This window comes from Micropterus salmoides, unplaced genomic scaffold (assembly GCF_014851395.1).
Source record: "Micropterus salmoides isolate LMB-PRFRI ecotype aquatic unplaced genomic scaffold, ASM1485139v1 Ms_hic_scaffold_19, whole genome shotgun sequence".
Taxonomy (NCBI): Eukaryota; Metazoa; Chordata; class Actinopteri; order Centrarchiformes; family Centrarchidae; genus Micropterus; species Micropterus salmoides.
This window is the reverse complement of record NW_024041039.1, coordinates 16,923,195-16,946,041: the sequence shown is the minus strand read 5'-3', so window position 1 is coordinate 16,946,041 and position 22,847 is coordinate 16,923,195. Positions and strand designations below refer to the sequence as shown.

Below are 22,847 nucleotides of genomic sequence, written 5' to 3'. Positions count from 1 at the left end.
AATCTCTGAATGTGAAAGGTGAAATGCCTTCGTGGAGGAACAGCGGTTAGGGACAGTCGCCGTCTGTTCTTGACATCGAGGGGGAGCTCTAAAAGGGTAGCTAAGAGTGGTCATAGACCTAATTTTTTCCATGCCCTGAGGAGTTACATAATCACCCAAATGTATTTTGGCATTGTGAATGGTGTGGAGAAGCGTGCGTGCATGCGTGCGTGTTTCCAAGCAAGTCAAAGTCTGTTTTGCAGTTTGGACCTGACAGACGCTGACAGTGGTCATGGGTATGTAGGGCAAAAAATAAACAAGAAAAACTTTGTCTCATGTCTACTTGGTCTCTTGCCATTTTTCTGCTGCAATGCAAGCTAAATATCCACTCTCTAAACTGCAAGAAGTTTGATTGCACTGCTTGAGCTGGTTTGCATTATTTGCCAGTTCAGTTGGGTGTGTTTATGGTGACGACGACTGAGCAGCCTGAAGAAGAGGCAAATCTGCTGTCAAGTTACAATGGCTTATTGGTTATTATGTTGCAACAGTGTCAACAGGTAGAGGGAACTGTTCAATGCTAAACCACATTTACCAGAAACTGCAGTCTGCCAGCAGGAATTACCTCACAGCGTTAATGCAACCCAGTCAAGAGAACAAAGCAGATGAGTGAGCTGGGGTGAAAAAAAGAAGGAAGGAAGGAAGGAAGATGGGGAAGGAAACATCAGTCATCATGCTAAAAAAGAGTGAAATTGGGCAAAAAAGAAAAAGGAAAAACACGACAGCAGAAGATGGGAGGGAAAAACCTGTGAAATTATAATAAAAAAAGGACTCTTTTCCACACCCATGTAAGCCTACTAAGTAGACCGTTTGGCAAATGAGCCGAGGCTTTGGCAGTACTTAATTACTGTCTGTAAATATTCATGAGATTCAGTGGCATTTTAAATGTTCTGTGTTTGTTCCTTGAAGTTTTAAAGAGTCTACAGAAATATTCAATGCTCGCCTAAGTAAACCCCGGCACTCATTGACTTTTCATTTCCATAAGCTCTCCTTCCAATTGCCAGTGAGATTTGGAATGTACGAGAGATCCTTTTCTCCCCCTCAGTTGAATGAGTTCATTGCCACACCCCAGATAACTTCTCAGTACCTGGAGGCAGCGAATAATGCACCCTCAGACTCGATGACATATTGGTGAGCAAGCACAGAACAAAACATTCAGACTGGCAGCTAAAGCAAGAGGCAGGTCTTGCCCACAACGTCTTATTGTCCAGGGCAACAGAGCCAGACTACACTGAACAAGGGTGACAACATACAATTCTGTACAACACAAAAAATAAAGAACGTAAAAACATAGATAAGACGGCTAGAAAAGCGTCTTTACTGGAGACATATGGCATCATATTTTGCCAACTTAAAACAAGGCTCAAAGCAGTGACAATAGATTTGCTCACCCTCTCCCAAAAAAAAGCCATCTAGGCTCACATTATAGTCTCAGAAGGTAAGTGAAGATGACAGGCATGCCACATTGAGCCCATTTCTATTGACAGATGCAGAGAGCTTGGGCAAAAGGGTCGACTTGGTTGCAATCTGTTGTCACTCACTGCTCTACAGCTTTAGTTATTATTTTTACATGTACACTATTACAGCGAATAATCAGATTAAGCTCTCAGGTCATTGTTGTGGATGTTTCGACAATCTTTAATGTTACTGGTACTGTATTTATAGAAGTAAACTCTTACAAACACGTGATCCCGACTGAGAACAAACATTTATTATCCTGAAACCGCTCAGCTCAGCTATAAACATCTGCTCCCTGTTCTGTGTTATGCATGGGCAGTTATTTTCAGTTTGTCATTAAAGAGACCGTAATATCCAGAATTCTTTTTGTACTTCCATCCAAAACAGAATCCAACAAAAATAAATTGGCTTACTGTTGTCGAAAATCACTCAGTTTTGTTTGTTAATGCTGGCTTAATTTTTATTTTCTCATTGTGTTTTTTCTGCCAGGTTGTTTTTTTTAACTTTCAGTTTCATCTTTGAAGTAAGCCTCATTAGAATTCCTTGGGAGTTTCCATCCAAAAACAAAATGTGAGAAAAATACTGGGGCGAAACCCACTTGGTTGTTTATTAACAGTGGATGAGTAGATTAACTGGATTAAATGGACAGTTACTTTCTCCAACAAACAATCTAAATTCTCATCAACACAGCAAACAAAGAAAGAGGTCCCACCCACCGAGGCCAGCAGCAGCTGAAAAACAGGAGAAAAAAAAGACACTGTTGAAAACTGGGAGTATTTCATTTAAGTCCAATGGAATGTGTGGCAGATCATAGACCCTCTTATCAGAGACACAGGAGGACAAATAGGATATCTGTCGAATTTGAACTAATGTAGGCTAATCTGTGTTTCTACCACCTGTAGCCAAGCTGCTATTTGTGTACAGCAAAAATGCAATTCAGACCATTTAGAGTAATTTGATGAATTCATGACAAAGGCAGTCAGACTTTTTATTTATATTTATATATTTGACTGAGATGACCTGATTAAAATGTTTAAAAAACTGAATACTGCCTTTGCAGGCAACACCATTATGTGTTTACAGTGTTTTGTAAGTCAAGACAAATAAACTAACAACAGGGTCTGTGTTCAAATAATGAAGGAATGTGTCACCAAGTACACAGTAAACAGTATGACTCTTTCATGTGTTGTTAATAAAAAGAGAAATGAGAATGGAGTCTGGCCACACAGACAATAGTCGTTTGTAGAAGTGTTGATAATAATACAAAATGGCAGCATTATTCTTTAATCATCAGACAGTTGGTCTTACTGTGACTGATGTGAAAAAGCACGCATATAGGGGCTCTCATAAAGTCATTCATATTGTTGGAACACACCTCTCCTCTCCCTTCCAAACACTAGCTACCCTCCAAGCATTCAATGGACATCACAGTTGTTACTGTGATGTAGAGACAGAGCTCAGTTAAAACTTTATGGATGAAAGATACTTTTGTTACAGATTAATAACCACTCTGAAACTCTTGCTCCAGTCCATGTTGCCAAGCTGGTCGGCAACATGTAGCCTACAGCTGAATCGAAGATGTTTACCGTCTTTTCGCTGATCTGCCCTTCTCTGCTTCTGATTGGCTAGTAGTCCTTAACTAGGAACTGCGCATGTGCAACTCCCAACAAAGATCATTTAGAGACAAGATGTATCACTCCATAGCTAAAACTAAGCCTTCAACACAGGGTGAAAAGGGGAGCTGCAGCAATGTGCAGTATGACAAAAAATATGTTTTTTGAAAATTAAACCATGTAAACCTGTTCTGGTACAACCCCTAAATAGGATTTTGAACCTGAAAATGAGCATAATACCACCTCTTTAACACTCTCGGGAATGAGCACATGCATTTGATTTCTTTTACAAGCCATGAGGAGGTTAAACATTCAGTTTGTCACTGCCTTAGCTTCACTTTTACAGACTCGCTGCTAGATCCTTTGAGACGACATCAGCTTTATCACCCTGGGAACAAACCCGCTATGCCACTGCGCAGGCATTGACAAGGTCTGCAATAAGCTTACACATAACAAGAAGTAAAAAAAACAATATGTGCCATTTCACCACACTTTAAAAGTAACTGCATAGTGCTGACCAAGATAATTAAATGGAGTTCTATCATATCAACAGTTTTCACTGAAATGACTTTAATGAGAACATTACACAGCTAGTACTAAACTAACGAGTGTGACTGCAGCACAGTGAGGACTGCTGTCACTCCACTGGACAATGAGTTTTCATGGTCACCGGAGAGAGCCACTCCAACAGAGAGGCACTCAGAGACTAATCTGCAGGGTACGGTGACACTCTCCCAGCAGTGGGCTCAACAATTCACAAGCAATTTCACTAATCGTCGAGTTAGGGCCACATAGACAAGACAAAAGACTTTTCAACTTTGCGTCATCTTATACACCACAACAGCACATTCTGTCTCACTCTGCCCTCCAGCAGCCCTCATCCCTGCTGTCGGTGAGCTGCTGCCTTGTGAAGCGAACCTGGTCTCCCAGTCCCATTGCAGGAGAACGGGAAAGAGGAAGCCAAAAACTACCTTCGGAAATGCGCCGACATCCTGTTGTTGGGTTTGTGGCAGACACACAAAGGATGTAATCCCCCTAAACTTTACAAATCAAAAGAGTGAGAAAGGAGAAACTACAATACCATGGTGACACATTTAAAAGTGCTTTCATTCACCTGTTCATCTTCTTCCCTGATTAAATTACAGTTGCTGGTTACTGTGCCTTTTTAAAGACTTTGTAGTCCATATTCAGACAGGTTATATTCTTGCCAAACACTCTACCAGAGTGTTGGTTGAGCTGCCACAAGTGAGGCACTATACTAAAGGCATATCAGACCGTAACAAGCAAGGGACGAAATTGTTAGTAGCTGCTCCGGCAGCCTGTTGCACCAACCGTGTATAAGTTCAAACGTAGCGTAGTTAGAACAAAAAGTATTACTAAGTTGTGATATATGAATTACTAAAATAAAAGTAGTTGCAGCATGGAGATAAGTTACAACATAAATCTGAGTAACAACTAAATAGTTACACATGCCCCAGGGTAGGTGTAAATCATGAAGTGTCACAGAATTATATACTTGCTTATGGTAAAACAGCGTTTTTTCTGCTACACAGCATTATTTTTCATTAATGACATGTCATCACAGTAATCCAAGTAGATGCCCAATTTATTGATATGATATTTAAATATCGATTCCAAGTGTCTCAAGCCAGCCAAAAAGCTAATGCGCACGGTAACCATGATAATGGAACTCTTATCTTTGATTGGTGATTGGCCACTTGCCTCAGTTATGACTTTACATCTAAACTAGTGAGTTTCTGACCCAAGTAATCGTGGTGCAATTTTTAGTAGCTGATTCAGTTACAAACTAACTAGTAGTTACTAAGCCTCTGGTGTTACACAATAACTTGCTGTCATGTAAACCGCACTTGCTGTTACCACAGTAACCCCATGTGTTGCCAAATCAACCAGGACAGAAATCTTAAGGATTAAAACTTTAAATCTTTTGTTTGGTTTAAATAAATAAGTCTTGATTGAACAATAAGGCTGCAGGTTGACTGGTTAGTCAGAGTGTCAGTGCTTGGACTGTTACTGTGCTCCAAGTATTAGTCAGGCCCTTCCAAATACAAACAAAATTCTAGCAAGAAGTTTAGATTTTAGGAGCCTTTGACCAAAGAATGATAGCATGCTAAATCGTAATGTAATCAGATAACTCCTGAACACTATCCATAGTCACTGTGCTCTTGATCTGTTGTCTCCCCCTCAGGCATCAGCTCGTGATTTATGTCGGTCCAGGTTGTACCAGCTATTGGCTCATCACTGACACTCCAAGAACCCAGCCTACCTCTTGACTCATTCACTTCTTCTTCAGTTAGTGCTTTCCAGCATTTCCCGAGAATGACTTTCAACCGAGTATGAGCTGAAACATGTTCAATTCTGCTGTTTTCATGTGTAGGTGGAGAGCATCAGCGACAGAGACAGACATAGTAAGAGCAAAGGGTTGGCTTATTCCCAATCGAGCTGAAGTGTGAGTTGTACCCCTTTAATGAACATGAAATATGATTTGTTGTTTGAATATGGACTATTGAGGCTACTCGTGGGTGGAAAAACTACTGTCTCCTACAACTACAAATTTCTTCGTAACATTTTTCCAAATTAGTAACTTCAGAAAGAAGCCCATGTAGTGTGAGTGTGTGGAACTGCAAATGTTTTAGAGATTTTTTTTTGCTGTAGAACTCCATTATAGCTGCCCTGGAAATATACCAACATAATGATGTTACATCATCTATATTCCTGCCATTTTCTGCAAGAGTCAGTAAAATCTACCACCAAATAAATATGTATCCAGAGTTCCATTGACATCTGCTTCTAAAAACATTTTAACTGTGGCCATCATTAGGCAGTCAGTAATTATATGTATGGATGGATAGAGCTAAACTGTCACAGCTTGAAAACAACTTGACAGTCTGTGCAATGCATAAAGAGTATGTATTTCCTATTCCCAACGTCACGCAATTGTAAGCTCACAGGCAAACCCAGGATGTTCAAATGAAGTTAAGTTATTTTCTTGTCTATAAGTACTTGTGCTTGCTGCTTTGTTTGTGTGGGACTCACTCAACCCTAGGGGCTTGCTGCAATTTACAGATTTCCTGAAATGCTAAATCGCGGAAAGTGTCAGACGGTCAGCAGAATCTGTGGTGCATTTATTACATAACAGCATCTCACACTATGTTCCCTACCTGTCTGAGAGAATGGAGCCCTCGAGAACAGTTCAAAATGCCAAGCAGCCGTCTAGAAGAAGCACGGCACACACGAGCATCACATAATGCTCTCCTAACTACCCCTGTCTCATCCCAACGCAATCCTAACTGACTGGAAACAAGCCACAACACACAGAGCTAAAGCGATCGCTGCGCCAATGAACATCATTTTCAGGAGCTGTTTAGAACTCAAGTGGTTGCATTGTTGAGTGTTGGGTGTGAACACCACCGTCCCCTCAAACCCCCTGCACCACATACAAATAGTACACCTGGCAACCAGCACCACCCTGAGCACTTACTCACAACACCCTGCTGAAAGACATTTAAGCTGTTGCGTAATCCTTGGCAACCTGACTCCACAAAGGCAGACTACAATCCCTAGAGTCAGATTACACCAAAATGTCTTCGTTAGACGTATAAATGTTACAGGATTAAAGGAGTGATTTAACAAATGCAGTCTCTTTAGAAACGCCACTTACCTAACCACTGAGGTTTCACATTTGGTGTCGTCCTGCCCTCACAAGCCCTCCTCAATTCACTGAAACCGATCTAATAAGACTTAAGTAATGAGGAACTGACAGTAATTCAGTTTTAATTACTGGTTAAGTGTACTTAAACAAAATGGGTGTCACATTTCTAGATCAACGCCGTCTCAGGCTGACTAATCTCCTCAACGTAGGTGCTGCTGTGTGATCTACAGTAGAGCTGACCAGAGTTAGACTCTCACAGAGGCAGGTAGCCTCCTCAGGAGCTGGAAATTTACCTTAGACTGATCCAGGCCTGGAAAACCAAAGCGCTTCCTTGTGTATTCCCCAAACCCACTTGTGTGATTGCAACAGAATGTAAAATGGCATACTACCAATCAAAGCACACAAAGTATATAGTACATACAGCAGGCAAGGTGTCACCTGTATTATTTTCATGCACTCAGTTCTAATAATCCATCACCAAGGCATAAAACTACAAACGTGATGAGGTGCTTTGTTTTAGCGGAGCACTGTTAAGCACTGTAAAGATTGCTAAAACCCATAGCTGGGTCGATGTAAAACAAGTCCAGCCTCAGACTTCCCTGCAATCAGAAACTCTCTTAGGTTTACCAGAGTGCCGTATCATCACTATCACAATAACACATTCAGCAGGGATCTTTATCAACACGCAGCAGTAATATTATTCAGACCCACGAAAGGCTTATTAACTTCACTGCGAGAGGGGAATGTCCTGTGCGGGGCACACATCACATCAAAACAATCACGGGCCCTCGTCGTCTATATAAAGCACCCTACATATGTGCATGCCTATGTAACGTATGCGTTTCAACATACTTTTTTTTACCCTGACTGTCGACCGGATTGGCATGCCGAGTTCTGGGCATCATGACCTCATTCCTTCTCCCTTTCAAGTTAACTCATCTCCGCTCTCTGAGGAATGTGTTGCTGTTTTGTATGGAACATCTTTCTCTTGTTTTGAACAGCAGCAGCAGCGAGTAGTGGCTTGATGCACTTACTCCCCCGATGGAAATCGGGCTCTTTCTGAGGGGAATGGAACAAAGTGCATCACAACGTCGTCGCCTGTGAAACCACATGCGGGAAATACAACATTCCCTAAATGTGTGTTCTTGTGTGTGTGTGTGCATGAGAGGAAGAGTAAGTGCGTGGCTCCTGTAATATGGCTCCTAAAGCATGACATTGGAGAGAGAATCAATAGCACACAGTGAGAGTTAAAAGCAAAGGTTTGCAACAGGATGGACCTCCATATGTTGAATGTATTTCATGAAGCTGGCACAGGGACTAAACTAGGCACATTTAAAACACACCATAAGGAAGTGAACCAGTTTTCCCCCCTAGGCTACATATTGACATCTTCACAGGATACTGATGATATTTGAAAGGGACAGATAAAGTGAGATGGGAACACCGTGTACAGGCAGGATAGACATTAGACGCCTCACAGCCTTGACCAGTGCTGGCTGCAGAACGCTCTGTTTGTCTAGTAGCCTGGTTTCATAGCCATGCCTATAATCTGACTCTACCCTGAGGTGGACCTGCTGCTTAAAATGGAAATAGCAGGGCGCCAAGTGACCTTTCAGAGCTCATTGGAGCCATTCACTCTGAGCGTGTTGTGCTTGGAGTTCAGTTCAGTTCAATACCCATGCTGCTGCAAATATGTTTCAAAGGCTGTGGTGAACAACAACTACAGCAACTCTGGTCAAGTGTCAGCAACACACACACACACAACGTCACTGATGTAATTTTGAAGCAGCTACCTGCAGCCTACCTTTGTCATCTATTTTTACTGAAGTTGTTTGCTCCAAAATAGGCCAGCAGAGAGGTAAAAGGCTTCACACTTATAGTTAAGACGTCACCACTGATATCCCTAACAGTCGACCGGCTGTGATCCAAGTGGCCTACAAAACATACTGCTATAAAAACGAGGAAACTGCGAAAATAAAATGCGACAGCAGCTTCTAAACGACACTGAGAGAGCATCAGCTGCTGGAGCGCACACCATGTCTTACACTCAATAAAAGCACAAAACACCGTACCTGGCTTTCTGGGATAACGCCGTCTTGATGGTGTAACCTCAGGAAAAGGTTGAGAAGATGATCTCCTGAATTGGATTAACGAAGTGGCGGCCAACCAGTCAGGCGGAGGAGAAGCAGAAGGAGGAGGAAGAGGAGAATATATCTGAAGGGATGATGCCCGTGTTCATTATTACGAGTCCCTCCAACGTCGGGGTGGAAACATTTGACCCGCTACTGCGCCCGAGATCAGGCCCTGGTGAAACACGAACACCAACAACCATCGGCGAAAATTAAAAAAGAACAGCGCAGATAAATAAGCAAACCACTGGGAAGCATAAGCTGCAGCTGACAGTCTGTTTTGCTTGACAGCAGGACTGTTTGTACACCGGAACAGCGGTCAGCAACGAGTGCGCAACGTCCAGCCGTCAGCCCGCCACACAGATCCTGCGAAAAGCAAGAGGCTATCTTGTTGCAAAGGAATCCGGGGGCGGTGTGTTTACCTCTCCGCCGTCCCTGCTGTCGTGCTTGGTGGGAAATCAGCTGCTTCGCACAGGAGAGACGCCATTTGTGTGTGAGAGGCTTCCCGTCTGCCGCTTTAAGGAGAGCTCAGCACTCCCCACTTTTTGACAAACGACAGCGCCCCTTATTGTCAAAACACTGCAATCGCCCGAGAGTCTGTTCTAATGAAAAACATGTTTTCTTATCTCCCTCTAGTGGTAGCCTGTCTAGCCATGCAGATATCTTGTTTATCTTGTGCCAGCACCTTTAGGGTAGCCTTGCTTTGGCCATAATGGAAGAAATGTTGACATGTCATTATAATGTAGGATAGTGGTATCTAGCCATGCAGATGTCCAGGTTTTGAGATGGACAAATAATACTAAGCCGCAATTTTCAATGTGAGCACCAAAAACTACATTTCATTTGCCTATACTTTATTGGGATGGAGACAGAGAGACGGGGGGGGGGTCTAGTTTCATTATTATTAAGTTTCATTTTTATTTCATTCAAATAATCTCCCAGTTGCAAGACTGAATTGAAACCTTTGTGAAACCTCATGTGAAAACGTTTGAGCAATATATTAGAATGTTGTCAATAAACCCAAACCAAAAATAGTTTTGGGTTTTTGACGACATTGTAATATAGAAAGCAATATGTCAGACATTTTCAGGGACAGAACGATAAAAATCCTGGACTTCCATTGTTGTCCTGTTGAACACAGTCCACCAACCTTTATTAATTATTATTGCCACAGTTAAAGTTTAACTAAAAAAAAAATAATAAAAGACATTTAATGCACTACATTTGAAACAAATATCAAAGTGCTACAGGTAAAATCATAAAAGCAGTGAACATAGTGCAACGAGTCAACTCTCAAGATTAATTAAAACTCATACGTTCTGCTCAAAACCTTATATTCAATCTTAAGGCATACTTCCATACAAAATGTCCATTTACCAACCAAGCAGAACAATAGAATGTACTGAACTGTGAACAGTAGAGACTTATCCCCAACAGTATAACAGGACAGGCCAGTCTGCTCAGTTTAGCAAGGATTAAAATGTCCACATAATAGCATGGCAAGACCAGTATGGCCAGTTTCTGCTCTATTACGCAGTTCAAATCAGTATTTTATTGATAGGCTATATTTAAATTATAGCACCCTGTTTTATATCCAGCATGTCTTATCTGTTATGATTATTATTACTGGGAATGTTTTTCCATTATATTTTTGTGTTATTTTAATTGTCTGATTGTATTTGCCTCATTGCAGTTGTGAAATTTTTTAATCATTGTTCCACCATGTAAAGCTTGTTGTATCTTTGTTTTGGTTGGTTAAACAATTTGACATTGAGTCTAACATATCTTAACACTGTAAAGCTGATGATACACGGAGCAACTTTTAGAGCAATGGTGCTGGGCAATGTTGCCGTCAGTGGTAATGAGTAAAGATTACTACAGTAATCCCCTTCCCCCATCACTCCGCCACCCTCCCCGCACCACCGGTATCCATTCAAAACATAGTCGGACTTGCCACCAGCAAGATTGCCCAGCAACATTGCTCAAAGAGTTGCCCCGTGTATCATCAGCTTAAGTATAAACACATTAAGTTATAAAAGTAACAGATACAAATAAAGATAAAAACATTCATGTTGTACATTTACATATACATCTGTGCAATCACTCAACAACGGTAAATTTAAATGGTTGCAGATTTTCACCACTCCAGTTTCATGTCGGCTTTGCTCCACACATATTTCCCTCCTCTCTTTAGAAACATCTTTTCATCAAATCCACTGAAGCAAATGGCTTCCTTCACACCAACATCGAGGACAGACTTGGACGGGTCCTTCCTTCCCTCTCGACAGTCCAGGAAACGCATCTGCAAAAATGAAGAAAGACTATATCAGCTACACATTTAAATGCTCACCAGATGTGGTAAGTTAGCTTTGAATTCAGAATTAAGGCAAACTTGAGCATTTCAACTCCATTTAAGCAATCATCATTTAATCCCTCCTAACTGCCCCAAACTTGGAAGGGAAGTGCTTTTGCTTCAACATCTAACAAAAAATAAAAACTTTGGCTGTGTCCGAAATCACCCACTACTCGCCATTTTGTTGTGCTGTCCGAATGTATAGTGATAATTATTATACCCTATATAGTCCACTCAATGTATCCCAGAACGCTGATAGAAAAAACTGATTGTCCGACGGCAATGACATAATTAATGGCGCTGAAATAACGATCGGAGTAGTGTCCGAAAGTGTTGTTTTAATAATGCGAGTGAGCTCACTATATAGTGCTGTAGTGAACAACGGTGTGGATTTGTGCATTTTGTATTGAATAAATTTGGAACTACTCCAAATTCCTTTTTTTTCTCCCACAGAGGAGCAGGGGGTCAAAGTTGCTTCTTCTAAGTGCTATCCCTGACCATAAAACTGGCACCCTTTTGATTCCGAAGCTGATAACGCGGGGCCTGACTGTTAAACTGACAAAGGGACACAAGCCAGCGATTAGCATTTCCCTGAACAGCCTATCAAAACTGGCCCCCCACACATGTTTCCATGGCAACTGACCTTGCTCTTTGTTTATTATCCCATCAAAGGGATACTCCTTGTCTCACCTAAGTGTGACATAATCCAGGACAGCCGAACTTTGGATGACCAAGGACTGCAGTCTCCAAAGACTCAATGTGACAATTGTTTCCTGTTACCAAATGCTTAACTTAGAACAGTACAACCGTTTGACCATTGAGGTTTGATTGTGGAAAATATTTGATTATAATACACGCAAATAGATCTCTTTTCTTTTATACCTTAAGTTTAGAAAGGCAGTCCCTTGGGAAACCTGAAACGCCCCCTGGGGAACCACGCCCCAGGCAACAAAAGAGCGACACGCGTTCTCTCTTTCTTCGCTCTTCTCTCTGGACGCTTCGGCGCGCGTCGGCGTGCCTCGCCAGGAAACGCCCAAGAGTCGGCCAGCGAGACAGGCCTTTTGTTCGCCTGAAGCTACACACGTGAAGTGCCGCGACATCGATCTGCCCTCAGTTTGTTTTATTTTCTTTATTTGTTTTGTTGAAGTTATGAGTCCGTTAAGTTACACTGAACTAATTCAGGAACGACCAAGTTCCATTTTAAGCCTTTTTCGTCGAGCCAATTTCACCGAGGTCAGACCAAGCCACGTGGGCTCGCCAGCTACAACAAAGGAAACCTGAAAACAGTCTAATTGCCAGACGGAGGACGTTCTTTTCAATCAGACACGGAGAACCCCGGAGAATCCCTAGCAAAAAGCCAGGATCGGGCAGCTAGTGGGACCTGTGCAACAGGCCAAAAGCAGGCTGTTGACAAGCAGTAAGACCAAACAAAGCATTCTGTGATCAGATATGTCCTTTTTAACTCCTAAACTCATAGCGTTAGCTTACTTTCATTAGTTCTTCTATGCCGTATGAGTCAAATGCTTCCCACAATCGAACCTCCATTTATAATTAATATTTTATTTTATATTAATTTATATTAATAAATTCACTGTAATATAATCAAGAACTGTGTGTGTTGCCTGTTTCTACGTCCCTGCCAAGAGAATTGACCCTTTAGATATGAGACTGACTGATTGATTTAAGATAATTGAGCGATTATTAACTAACTGATTACTAGTAATAATTGTATAATTATTCAAAACGAGGAATAAAATTTGATTTTATGAATATTAAAATTCATAATTGGGTATCAATTCTCATAAATTTATTAAAATGCATAACTGAATTTAGGTTTGCTACAGTGCTCTACATACAACTCCCTACATAGGGGGTAGGGAGCAGTGAATGAGCGGGGATTTCGGACACAGCCTTAGTTTTAGCAAACTTGATGGCCTGTTCACACTTAAAGGGGCATTATGGAGTTTCCAGCAGCCACTAGCGGTGCGGTTCTAAGAGTGCAACCAGGTGTGTGCTTGTATGCGTGCTCACAGTCATGAGCGAGCATAATCCGAAACACAACCACTTTCATATAGAAATACCACAATAAATGCAGGAACACCAGCATGCAGGCTGTGGCTTTTCTCCAGACATGTTCAGGCCATAGGTTCCTCTGTGTTGTTGTGACTGTTTTGTTGCAGTGTTTTATGTTATGTGGGTCACATTAGTTGCAGCGACTGAGAGGTGGAGAAGCTGTGTATCTGAGTATTGCTAAAACCACAATAAACATAAACTGAATGTGACGAAGAAAACAGCGGCAGGTCCGAGCTACTGTAGCGTTAGCTGGCTGCATCGCCATAGGCTACCTTGAGTAAACAAATCGCTCCACATTTGCTTTTTGCCATTACATCCTTTCTTGCAAGCTAAATCAACAGTGGTACAAAGGATAGTAACATGGGTAGCGTTAGTTGGTGAAGTAATGTGGAAAGCATATAACTTTGCACCGGACAACATTTGCAACTGCTCGCCGTTAGCCTGCGAGCTAACGTGACTTTCTCTGTGTTTCTCCAGCTTTACTAATGCTCACTTTGTTCTTACTCGATATCATCTATACCTCTTTGGTTTGATGGGCTTCAACACATACGCCTTTATTGTTGTTTTGTATCCTTACGTTATGGTGTTAGTGGACTGCATGTCGTTAGCTGCCGTGTTGTCGCTGTAGTCAGAGAGAGGCTCGGGAGCGCGCACAGGGCTGAATCCAACCCGGAGACCTCATGTTAAAAGCAGAATTGTGGCTGATGCAAGCAACGCAGAAATGAAGCGCGTGCTTCATTTCTAAGTGAGTTTTGAGCCCATTGATAATAAGGCAATGACAATTTTATTTATTAAAATCAAAAACTTACATATAGCCCCTTTAACAGTTTCATTAAGGGAAGACTCAAATGACCTGTAGAAGCAACAATCTCAAGAGGAGTGTGTTTATTCCAAAACCAAAATAATGCACTTACATATTCATCCAGGATCAGGTAGGAATTCCTCATCTGTGAACACACCATAGTTCAGTTTTGTTATTCTTGGGCCTGGCATCTGATTCCCAACATAGTCACATTATTTACTTAGCTGACAACACTGCTGATATTGCTCCACTCCCAATAGAAAATGTCCCACTATTATTACTGACAAGACGCAGGATGAATGTAGCTCTGCCATGGTACATTGTGGTTGGGCCTTCGTCCAATGATTATGGCTGACCTGCTACTATCCTTCTGGTTGTTTGTTTGTTTGATCAATCAACTTTGAACATGAGCTGTCCTCACTTATTCGAAAATACATGTTTCTGAGTGTGTGGGTAGACGTTTGTGACCTTCAACACACCTTTGTACTGTCATATTTGTTGCCACTGTTAACAATCTCATACCTTCTCATTGGACTCCGGAACAAGGCAGGGGACGCTGCTGTGTCTATCCAGAAACTCCTCAAACTGTTGATCACTGATGACGAACCTCTCTGCCTCTCTCAGGGCCTTCTCTCCTGCATTTTCCCCGTCAATCAACAGACACTGGAATACCTGAACACAGGGAGCAGCACACACAGAGAGGGTGTGTGTGTGTGTGTGTGTGTCAGGAGACACACACACACACACACACACACACACACACACACACTCCCCCTTTCCACTGTTACCTTCCAGCGGACTGGGTTAAGCTGGGTGATGGCCTCAGTCATGTCTTCTTCCACGTTGAAGGTGTTGATGACCGAGTTGATCTTGAATGCCACTTTGTACTGCAGGCACCAGTTGCGAATCTTGTGAAGGTTGTCGACGTGGCTCTTTCTGCCCTGAGCTCTTCCAATCAGCTGGTTGGTTGCCTCATCAAAACTGTCACAGGAGATGGCCAGGATATCCAGATAGTCACCTGGTGGAGAGACAGAGAGAGAGAGCATTTTTCTTCTTCTTAGACTAAACATATGCTCCCAACCAGTGTATAATATGGTAAAAAACAAAACAATTTTGTCCAATTTGTCCTAAAAGTAGGGCTGGACAATATGGCCAAAAATATTATCACGATAAAAAGTTTCATATCTTTCGATATCAATAATTATCATGATAAATATAAAATCGTTATTTCTTTTGAGTTTACATTACACATCGATTTTAAAAGCTGATTTTTGCTCATGAGTGAAAGTTGAAGAATCCTGATGGTTAATTGTGTTTAAAACTCTTCTTTATGGTCAACACTTGAGGCCCAACAGTGGATCACGTCAGGTAGAGCATTCAAAACAATTATGATCTAATCTTTTTTCAATAACTATGCATGAGTAAAATTAAGTTAACTTTTTAACTTTTTTCAGTCCTTTTTCCTCAACAAAATAAACATCTTAATAAAAAAGTCCTAATTCGTGTATGATTCAAGTGAATAAGATCAAACATTTATTGATTACTATTTGTTATATTGTTATTGAAAAAAAAAATATTGCGATTGTTATTGTTTTATTGTGCAGCCCTACCTAAAAGTCAAAGAGTCTTACCATATTTCTGGAACCATGTTTCTTTGATCATGCTCCCATTGCTGACAATGCTGACACTTGGGAGCTGTAGGTCCAGTTTACAGAACTGAACTAATTTCCCCAGAAATTCTCCTTTTTCGTGCAAGAAGGGCTCTCCTCCCGAGAAGTTGATCTTTTCCATGCCTGATAAACAAAGACATCTATGAATGTAACTGCATGCAAGAGGTTTGATACAACACAAAAGACCAGAATATACCTATCTGTCAAACTTACCAGATTCCTTCAGAAGTTTGAGGCCCCTCTTGGCTTCCTCTAGAGGCAGGACAAAGGAGGTTTTTGCAGTGTGGAAACAAAATCCACATTTGTAATTACACTTGCGTGTGAAATGATAGTTGACACTTGTTGGAGTCGTGGCATTTTGGACTTTCCTTTGCTCCAGCTGGCAGTCAACAGGTGAAACAGGGGAGGTTGTCCCCTTGCAGCCTCCTGCTGTCCAGAAACAAACTATTGAAAAGACGCTCGCCATAATGCATTGCAGGGTGCTGATGCAGAGCTGCAGCACCAGCTTCGGAGACGCAACCACGGAGGAGAACTGCATCTTCAAAACGAGCTACTCTCACCTTCTCTGACAGATCTTATATACAGGGCTGCAGGGCGCAATTTAAGACGTGGTAAGGAAACTGATCAGCTGAGCAGCTGAGTTTCTGTTTACAAACATCGAAAACGAAACCGAGCAGGGTGAGTCACCTGAACACCCGCAGATGATAGAGCAATAAAATGTGATATGCTACACCTTCAGCTATTATACAAGGTAAAAATTACAAGGTTGTTTATTTTTCATTATACAGCACAAGGCTGCATAACGAAACGAAATTTGTTGTTCCTTCATCCACACACACACACAACATTTAATTAAGAAGGCTTATTTTAAAATATGGTAATATATAGGACTAAAATAAAACATTGGCCTATATACAGTTATATATATATACATATATAGCCTAGACCTTACATACACACCCTGGACATTCCACAGTGCATTTTTTGAATTTGCATCTGGGGTGAATGTAAACAGCAGCAACCAGATGGTAATATGAAAGTTTCATCTTCACAATAAACAGTCTAACATTTGGGAAACAGAGTCCATCTTGACTGCGTTTGTGTACCAAGCACCATCGATGTAAAACACAGAGTCCACCTCCTCTCATCTTGCCAGAGTCTTGCGCTGACAGCTCGGGAACATGGACCACCTGCCGAGTACTTGATCCGGTAGGTCTCTGTAAGGATGTGGACACAACTGTCTCTTAATTCCGTTGTTTGGTCAACATACAGACACAACAGTAAGAAAAATTAGGAACGTTGTGGGACGCGTATAGGGTATATAAGCTATGTGATTATATTTGTTATAGTAGATGCAATTAAATATGATGCTTATTGCATCAATGCTGTTGATGGCATTTAAAACGTGCACAGAAGAATAGCTTGCTTTGGTAAGCCAGTGGTTGCCTGTTGACGTCCTTTCTAGTTTTTTGTGCGTCTCCATCCTTGGCTTGTTTTGAGCACGTCTGCAAAAACAGTCTATATTAATTAGGCTACTGTCAATGAAAGCCACACACATTCATCTCCGTTTCCTTAGCCTAATGATTAGTAATTTCTTTTAGTAAGTTTATTTTTCTTTATGTACAGTAGGCTATAGATCCACAATTAACCACCCCAGCACCAATTACACTCAAGGCGAGGCACCTGTCACAATGATGTCAGAGACACCACCATACTATGACACAAGCAGCAACTATTTGCCCATATTCCTAGTGTCTTTCTCCCCCTTCTATTGGCTAAACATAACTTGGAGTCAACCAAATCATTTACAACTTGCGCAATGACTTTTGAGAGTGGTCGCAAAGTTTCGTTTAGCCTGTTCAGCGCGTTAACTTTCGTTTTCCCTGCAGCGGTCATCTTATGTAACGCCTCGCAGTGAGTATCATTAAAGCAGACTGGAAACTGATCAGACCGTCTCGCGTAACCGATGGCACGGCGCGCTATGTCTCTTCTTCCTCAGTGGTCCTCACGTATCTTTTCAGTGGAGCTGGATGGAGCACCCCTCTACTTTTCCATTCAGGAACAGCACCGTGGGGAAGAAGTACCGCGGGTGTTCAGAGAAGTCCGCAGCCATGGCCGGTGTTACTCTCTCCTCGTCTGCGGCGGCGACAGAATCAGACGAGCCAAGTTTTACGGGGAGCTGAAAGATAAATTGTTGAGAGACTTGCCTCCGGGGTGTGATTTGTCTCCCATGTCCTCATTTCTGCCAAATGTCAAGGACTCTCTCATCAAGGGGTACTTTTTAAAAGATAATTCAAAGAGTTCAGTCCCGTCTGAACGGCTTTTGCGAGATTTAATACAGCATGATCCAGTGCTTGTGTGTTCATACCTGAGAGGTAAGGACGACCAACTGTGGACTCAGCGTCTGTGGTCTCATGCAGACAGCCAAACCGTGGAAACGTCAGAGGAGTATTATGTGGTACCTTCAGAAGCGCCACAGTATCACCCATCTACTCTCAACATCATGAACTCTGATGTTTTCTACAGTTTTGATGAAGCATTTGACGTTCTAAAAAAGGTTCTTAAATTGTCATAATGATATGCACAGACCTGTTTTACAATCGCATAAACAATCACATAAATATTGTTTTAGTTGCAAGATATGGCAAAATGGCACCCTCATGTGGTAGCGGAAGGGATAGCAGTGTAAACCAAGTGGCTCACTTGATTCTTCCATGTATCTATCAGTGCCAGCTGGCCAACAGTAGTACGTTTGTTCATGTGCACCACTGCCTCCCTCCTGCCTCCTCTCACAGCAGCAGAATGATTGTGTCTGTTCTGCAGTGTGGTGACATCATCCCAGAGGCGACGTCTGTACTGGAGCTGCTGCCCAGCAGAGCGGAGGCCAGAAGTAAACCAGACTTCCCCGTTATTGTCATAGAGGGCCTGGATGCCACAGGTTAATGCCATTACCTCATAAATAAATATGGGACCAGCTTGATGTATAGATGTCTCGCTAAAATGATGGCCCATTCCCTGCTAAAGCCATTATCTGCCAGTGAGCTTAGCCTAATGGAATATCATGTATCATGACCTCAGGAAAGTTACATCACTGTAAAAATGGTTTATTGAAGAGCACGCTGATCTAATACTCTTTGCAAACCTCATGAAAACTGCAACCATGTAGGGTAGGATAGGAGTCTTGGGTCAGTCAACTTTTCAAGTCACTTCACTACCTTATTACATTTAAAACATATGATGAATTCTTCCTTATGCACTCTGAACACTAAGCCAGTCTTTATGTTTCTTTATTGTTTGTGAGGTGACTCTTTCCTCCCTCCTTCTTCCCGTCGCAGGTAAGACCACTCTGACTGAGTCTTTGAAGGATACTCTGGGGGCCGCCCTCCTGCGGTCCCCTCCCCAGTGCCTCTCCCCCCTGGAGGGCTTGCTTTGATCAGGAACCACCCCTCATCCGCAGGGCCTTCTATGCTCTTGGGAACTACATCACAGCAGAACAAATAGGCCAGGAGGGCATGAAGACACCTGTCATCGTTGACAGGTAAAGACAGCTGAGATGTCGCAGGTGTTGTGAAGTTTGCCTGTATTGTGACCTGTTTTGTGATAGAGGGGAAAATAGATGTATTTGGGATCTAGACCTAAAACTCAATATTTATATCTTATACTCTTGTGATGACCCATCCATCCATCCATCCATCCATCCATCCATCCATCCATCAATCACCTTTCAATCCACCATCCGTTATCTGTCCCCAAGATTCTGGCACAGCACAGCAGCTTATGCCATTGCCACAGCTGTGAGCGGTCCAGTGTGTAACCTTCCAGCGGAGGGTTCTGAGGTTTACCGTTGGCCCACTGACCTGCTCCAGCCCAGCCTGGTGGTCTTACTCACCCTGGACCCTGAAGAGAGGAAGAGGAGGCTGAGGGACAGAGGTCAAGGAAAGACTGAAGAGGAGCAAAAGCTGGACCACAACCATCTTTTCAGACTCAGGTGAGATATTTGAATGAGATGTATATAATGTACATGTTTGAGTTCAAAGGTGTACAATTAGGTATTTAAAAATCCAGGTTAGGGCTACTTATTTTCATTACCAATTAATCTGCTGCTTGCTTCTTTGATTAATTGATTCATCTTTTAGTCTAGAAAATTTTGAATTCCCATAAGAATTTCCCAGAAACCCAAGGTGAGGTCTTCAAAGTGCTTGTTATGTGAGTCCAACAGTCCAAAACCCAGAATGTTTTTATTTACAGTCATACAAAGCAGTGAAAAGCAATTCAAATCAGATTTGAGATTGAAGGACACATTTTTGCTTGATGTCTTAAACAATTAATCCATTATCAATATAGTTGGTATTTCATTTTCTGGAGAGCGACTTATCGATTAATAGACTTCCCGTTTCAGCCCAAATACTGGGATTACCTTTCTTAAAGCAAAGTGAAAAAAACTAGTAGTGGTTGAGATATTTTTTGTAATGCAAATAAACTACTTACAAGAAATTTCTTAACCTGTATTGTTCATAGTACCAGAGTTATCTGGCTCATTAGAAAATTCCTGAAACAAGTGAAATTGCAATAGAAACAACAATTTCATCAAACCTTTGTTTTAAGACTGAAAATCACTAAACCATATAAACTGAAGTCCTAAATAATTTTATAAGATGGCCATTTTTTTTAGGTGTACATTGTAACATTAATATAGTTCTCAAAATATAGGTGTTTGGGTTGGGATCGCACATTCTGTTAATCTGAATGAGGTCCAGTTTCATTGTCATAAATTGTAGAAAGAGACAGGGATACAGACAAACACAGTAGACACACTTAGCTATGTGACACATGTAGACAAATGTTCTACTGTCTGTGATTTTAAAAGTTTCCTCTGAGTGTGAAAACATGAAAACACAGATGGGGTACAAACTGTACCGCACATTTCACTGAGTCAGGTCAGCTCAGTCTGAGTCTGATCCATCAAACACTTAACAATCAATTACTGTCCCATGGGGGAAGCAGCTGATGAGAAAGAACAGGTGATTAGTTGCAGAGCTGTTGTGCTCCATTAAGCTGGTCAAAACTCGCAGGCATTGCCGGCCCAGTTAGTCGCTGCACAGACAGGTCGATGGCTACTTTCATTCATCCTCGATCCTGACATAATGGCCTTTCCACACGGGAAAGCCAGATGTTGGGCCAGCAGAATTAGAAAATGGAAGGAGTTGACTGTCTGCCACGGAGAGAGTGAGAGATTCTGCAGACTTGGTCGATCACGATCACAAGGACTATTCTTCATTCGTCTCAGGCTGTGTTGTTTCTCATATTAAATTTCTCAGATGTCCACACTGTGAGCAGTCAAAATACTCAGTTGTCCTGTAATGTAATATGAAGTGTCATTTGCTGTGTTTATGTGCTTATTTTCTGCACTTCAAGAGTGTATGTGTGTCCCTGCAGAGTGGAGGAGGCTTACCGGAGGATCATCGGCCCAGCTTGCGTCACTGTGGATGCTGGTCCTTCTGCGGACCAAGTGCTCCAGCAAGTGCAGCTTTTAATTAGGGGCAAATGCCACTTGTAAACAGTTCTCCATCTCCCTTGCTGTTGGCCAAGCGTCAAATGGATGCACTACCTCATTGCACCACTGGGTGCCAGTAAGGTGTTGTGAATGCAATAGAAGGAGGAACGGTGGCCAGATTGGAGTGTGGGGAAGAGATTCTATTCAGAATGAGTAAAGGTTGAATAGCCAGGGGCCAGAAGTGCATGCTACAATCAGAAATACATATTCATGTAGACACACACACACACACACACAAAAGCATTGTCAAGAAGAAGTGTGCATTTAACTGCTGTTGTGACCCTGAGAAATCAGACAGTGTAGCCTTAAGACACAGTGTAGCAGCACTTATTGACAACCACTCGTATGTGGACAGACACTGAGGAAATGGATAGAAACATTTATATAAGCACCAGTCGGTTAGATTTGAGTTCAAATTAACAGTCCGATAAAATTCATTTTATTTGTTAAAAACATGTTTCAAATTAAAAGACAATTACGCCAAATATCTGTTATGAGGTCTCTTCTTGAGTGATTATGTCTTACATAAGACTGCTATACAAACTGTATGTTCTAGTATGTCTGCATTATAGCATGCTTATATATGTGCATATTAACTTTCTGCTTTTTACATAAAAAGAGTCCCTTTTGCAGTGCACGGTAGATGCCAATTCCCTTTAGTTCAACTGTGGGATATTGACACAACTGATGCCACTTGTATTGATAACCTGTGCGGCTCACAGTGACGCAATGGAGTATATGCTGGTGACATACTGTGCTGTTTGTACTTGATGTTCTCATGGGCACAGGCACTCACACGTGTGCACATGCAAACCTATTTGTGTAAACACACACAAGCCTGGACATTTTCTAAGAGCATATACTGTAACTCATTTATATATGGAGGAAATGTATATTTGGCCTATGTGATGGGAAGATTAAGTGGAGGTTTTAGTAATTATGAGCTTGGCAAAGCTGCGGGCTGGAGAAGACAGAGTGACCCATCTCTTTTACTGTGATGCATCAGCAGAGCGCCAACCACTGCAGACCCTATTCATATGGCAATTAATGGAGCGCTGTATATCAATGTCATTCCAGTGCTCCCCCACATAAGTGCATGGATTACTCCTACTACCAATTACAGCAATCCAATGTTTTACTGAGTGGAGAGTTGCTGTGGATGCAAATCATACCATCAAATGTAATCAAATAAACTAAAATAAGGTGTCATTATGTTTATGGTGTATGGATTCCTACATGAGGTAAGTATCCCAGAACATTTTATTGAATTCATAAGCCCTCAGCTGCCTGGTGATGCTGTGGATGACACAATGAATGTAGCCCAGACCTGTGTGGAATTTTGATTGCCATTGACACAGTAGCCTCTGTCTCAAGAGAGCCTGAAATTTATGAAGTAGGAGAGCAAAGCAATTAGGCATTACACCATACATCATACCTGAATGCAAAGTTGTGTGTGCCTACGGTGTGAGCCATATTTCCATGTCAGATG

The 22,847-nt window shown here is 41.8% G+C and overlaps 3 protein-coding genes across 3 annotated transcripts in view; 1 reads left to right on the top strand and 2 right to left on the bottom strand.

Annotated features, from left to right (window-relative positions):
• The window catches only part of rnf144aa (ring finger protein 144aa), a 29,696-nt gene extending 20,225 nt beyond the window's left edge, over positions 1–9,471 (bottom strand). The window contains exons 1-2 of the mRNA XM_038729725.1: positions 9,329–9,471; positions 8,850–9,081 (exon numbers count right to left, since the gene is read on the bottom strand). The gene's annotated coding sequence lies outside the window, so the exon portion shown is untranslated. The remainder of the gene's footprint in view (positions 1–8,849; positions 9,082–9,328) is intronic.
• Positions 9,472–10,958: 1,487 nt separating this feature from the next.
• rsad2 (radical S-adenosyl methionine domain containing 2) lies at positions 10,959–16,469 on the bottom strand. Its single transcript, XM_038729724.1, has 6 exons — positions 16,018–16,469; positions 15,766–15,927; positions 14,923–15,152; positions 14,657–14,806; positions 14,247–14,279; positions 10,959–11,208 (listed from the first exon to the last, which is right to left on the bottom strand). The coding sequence occupies exons 1-6, from the start codon at positions 16,340–16,342 to the stop codon at positions 11,044–11,046; spliced, it is 1,065 nt and encodes a 354-aa protein (XP_038585652.1). The 5' UTR covers positions 16,343–16,469; the 3' UTR covers positions 10,959–11,043.
• A 1,218-nt stretch (positions 16,470–17,687) lies between these two features.
• cmpk2 (cytidine monophosphate (UMP-CMP) kinase 2, mitochondrial) lies at positions 17,688–21,843 on the top strand. Its single transcript, XM_038729723.1, is given in 6 exon segments — positions 17,688–18,361; positions 18,628–18,742; positions 19,140–19,216; positions 19,218–19,342; positions 19,559–19,792; positions 21,241–21,843. Coding segments are annotated over 6 exon segments (1,263 nt in total). The 5' UTR covers positions 17,688–17,770; the 3' UTR covers positions 21,362–21,843.
• Positions 21,844–22,847: the final 1,004 nt, after the last annotated feature.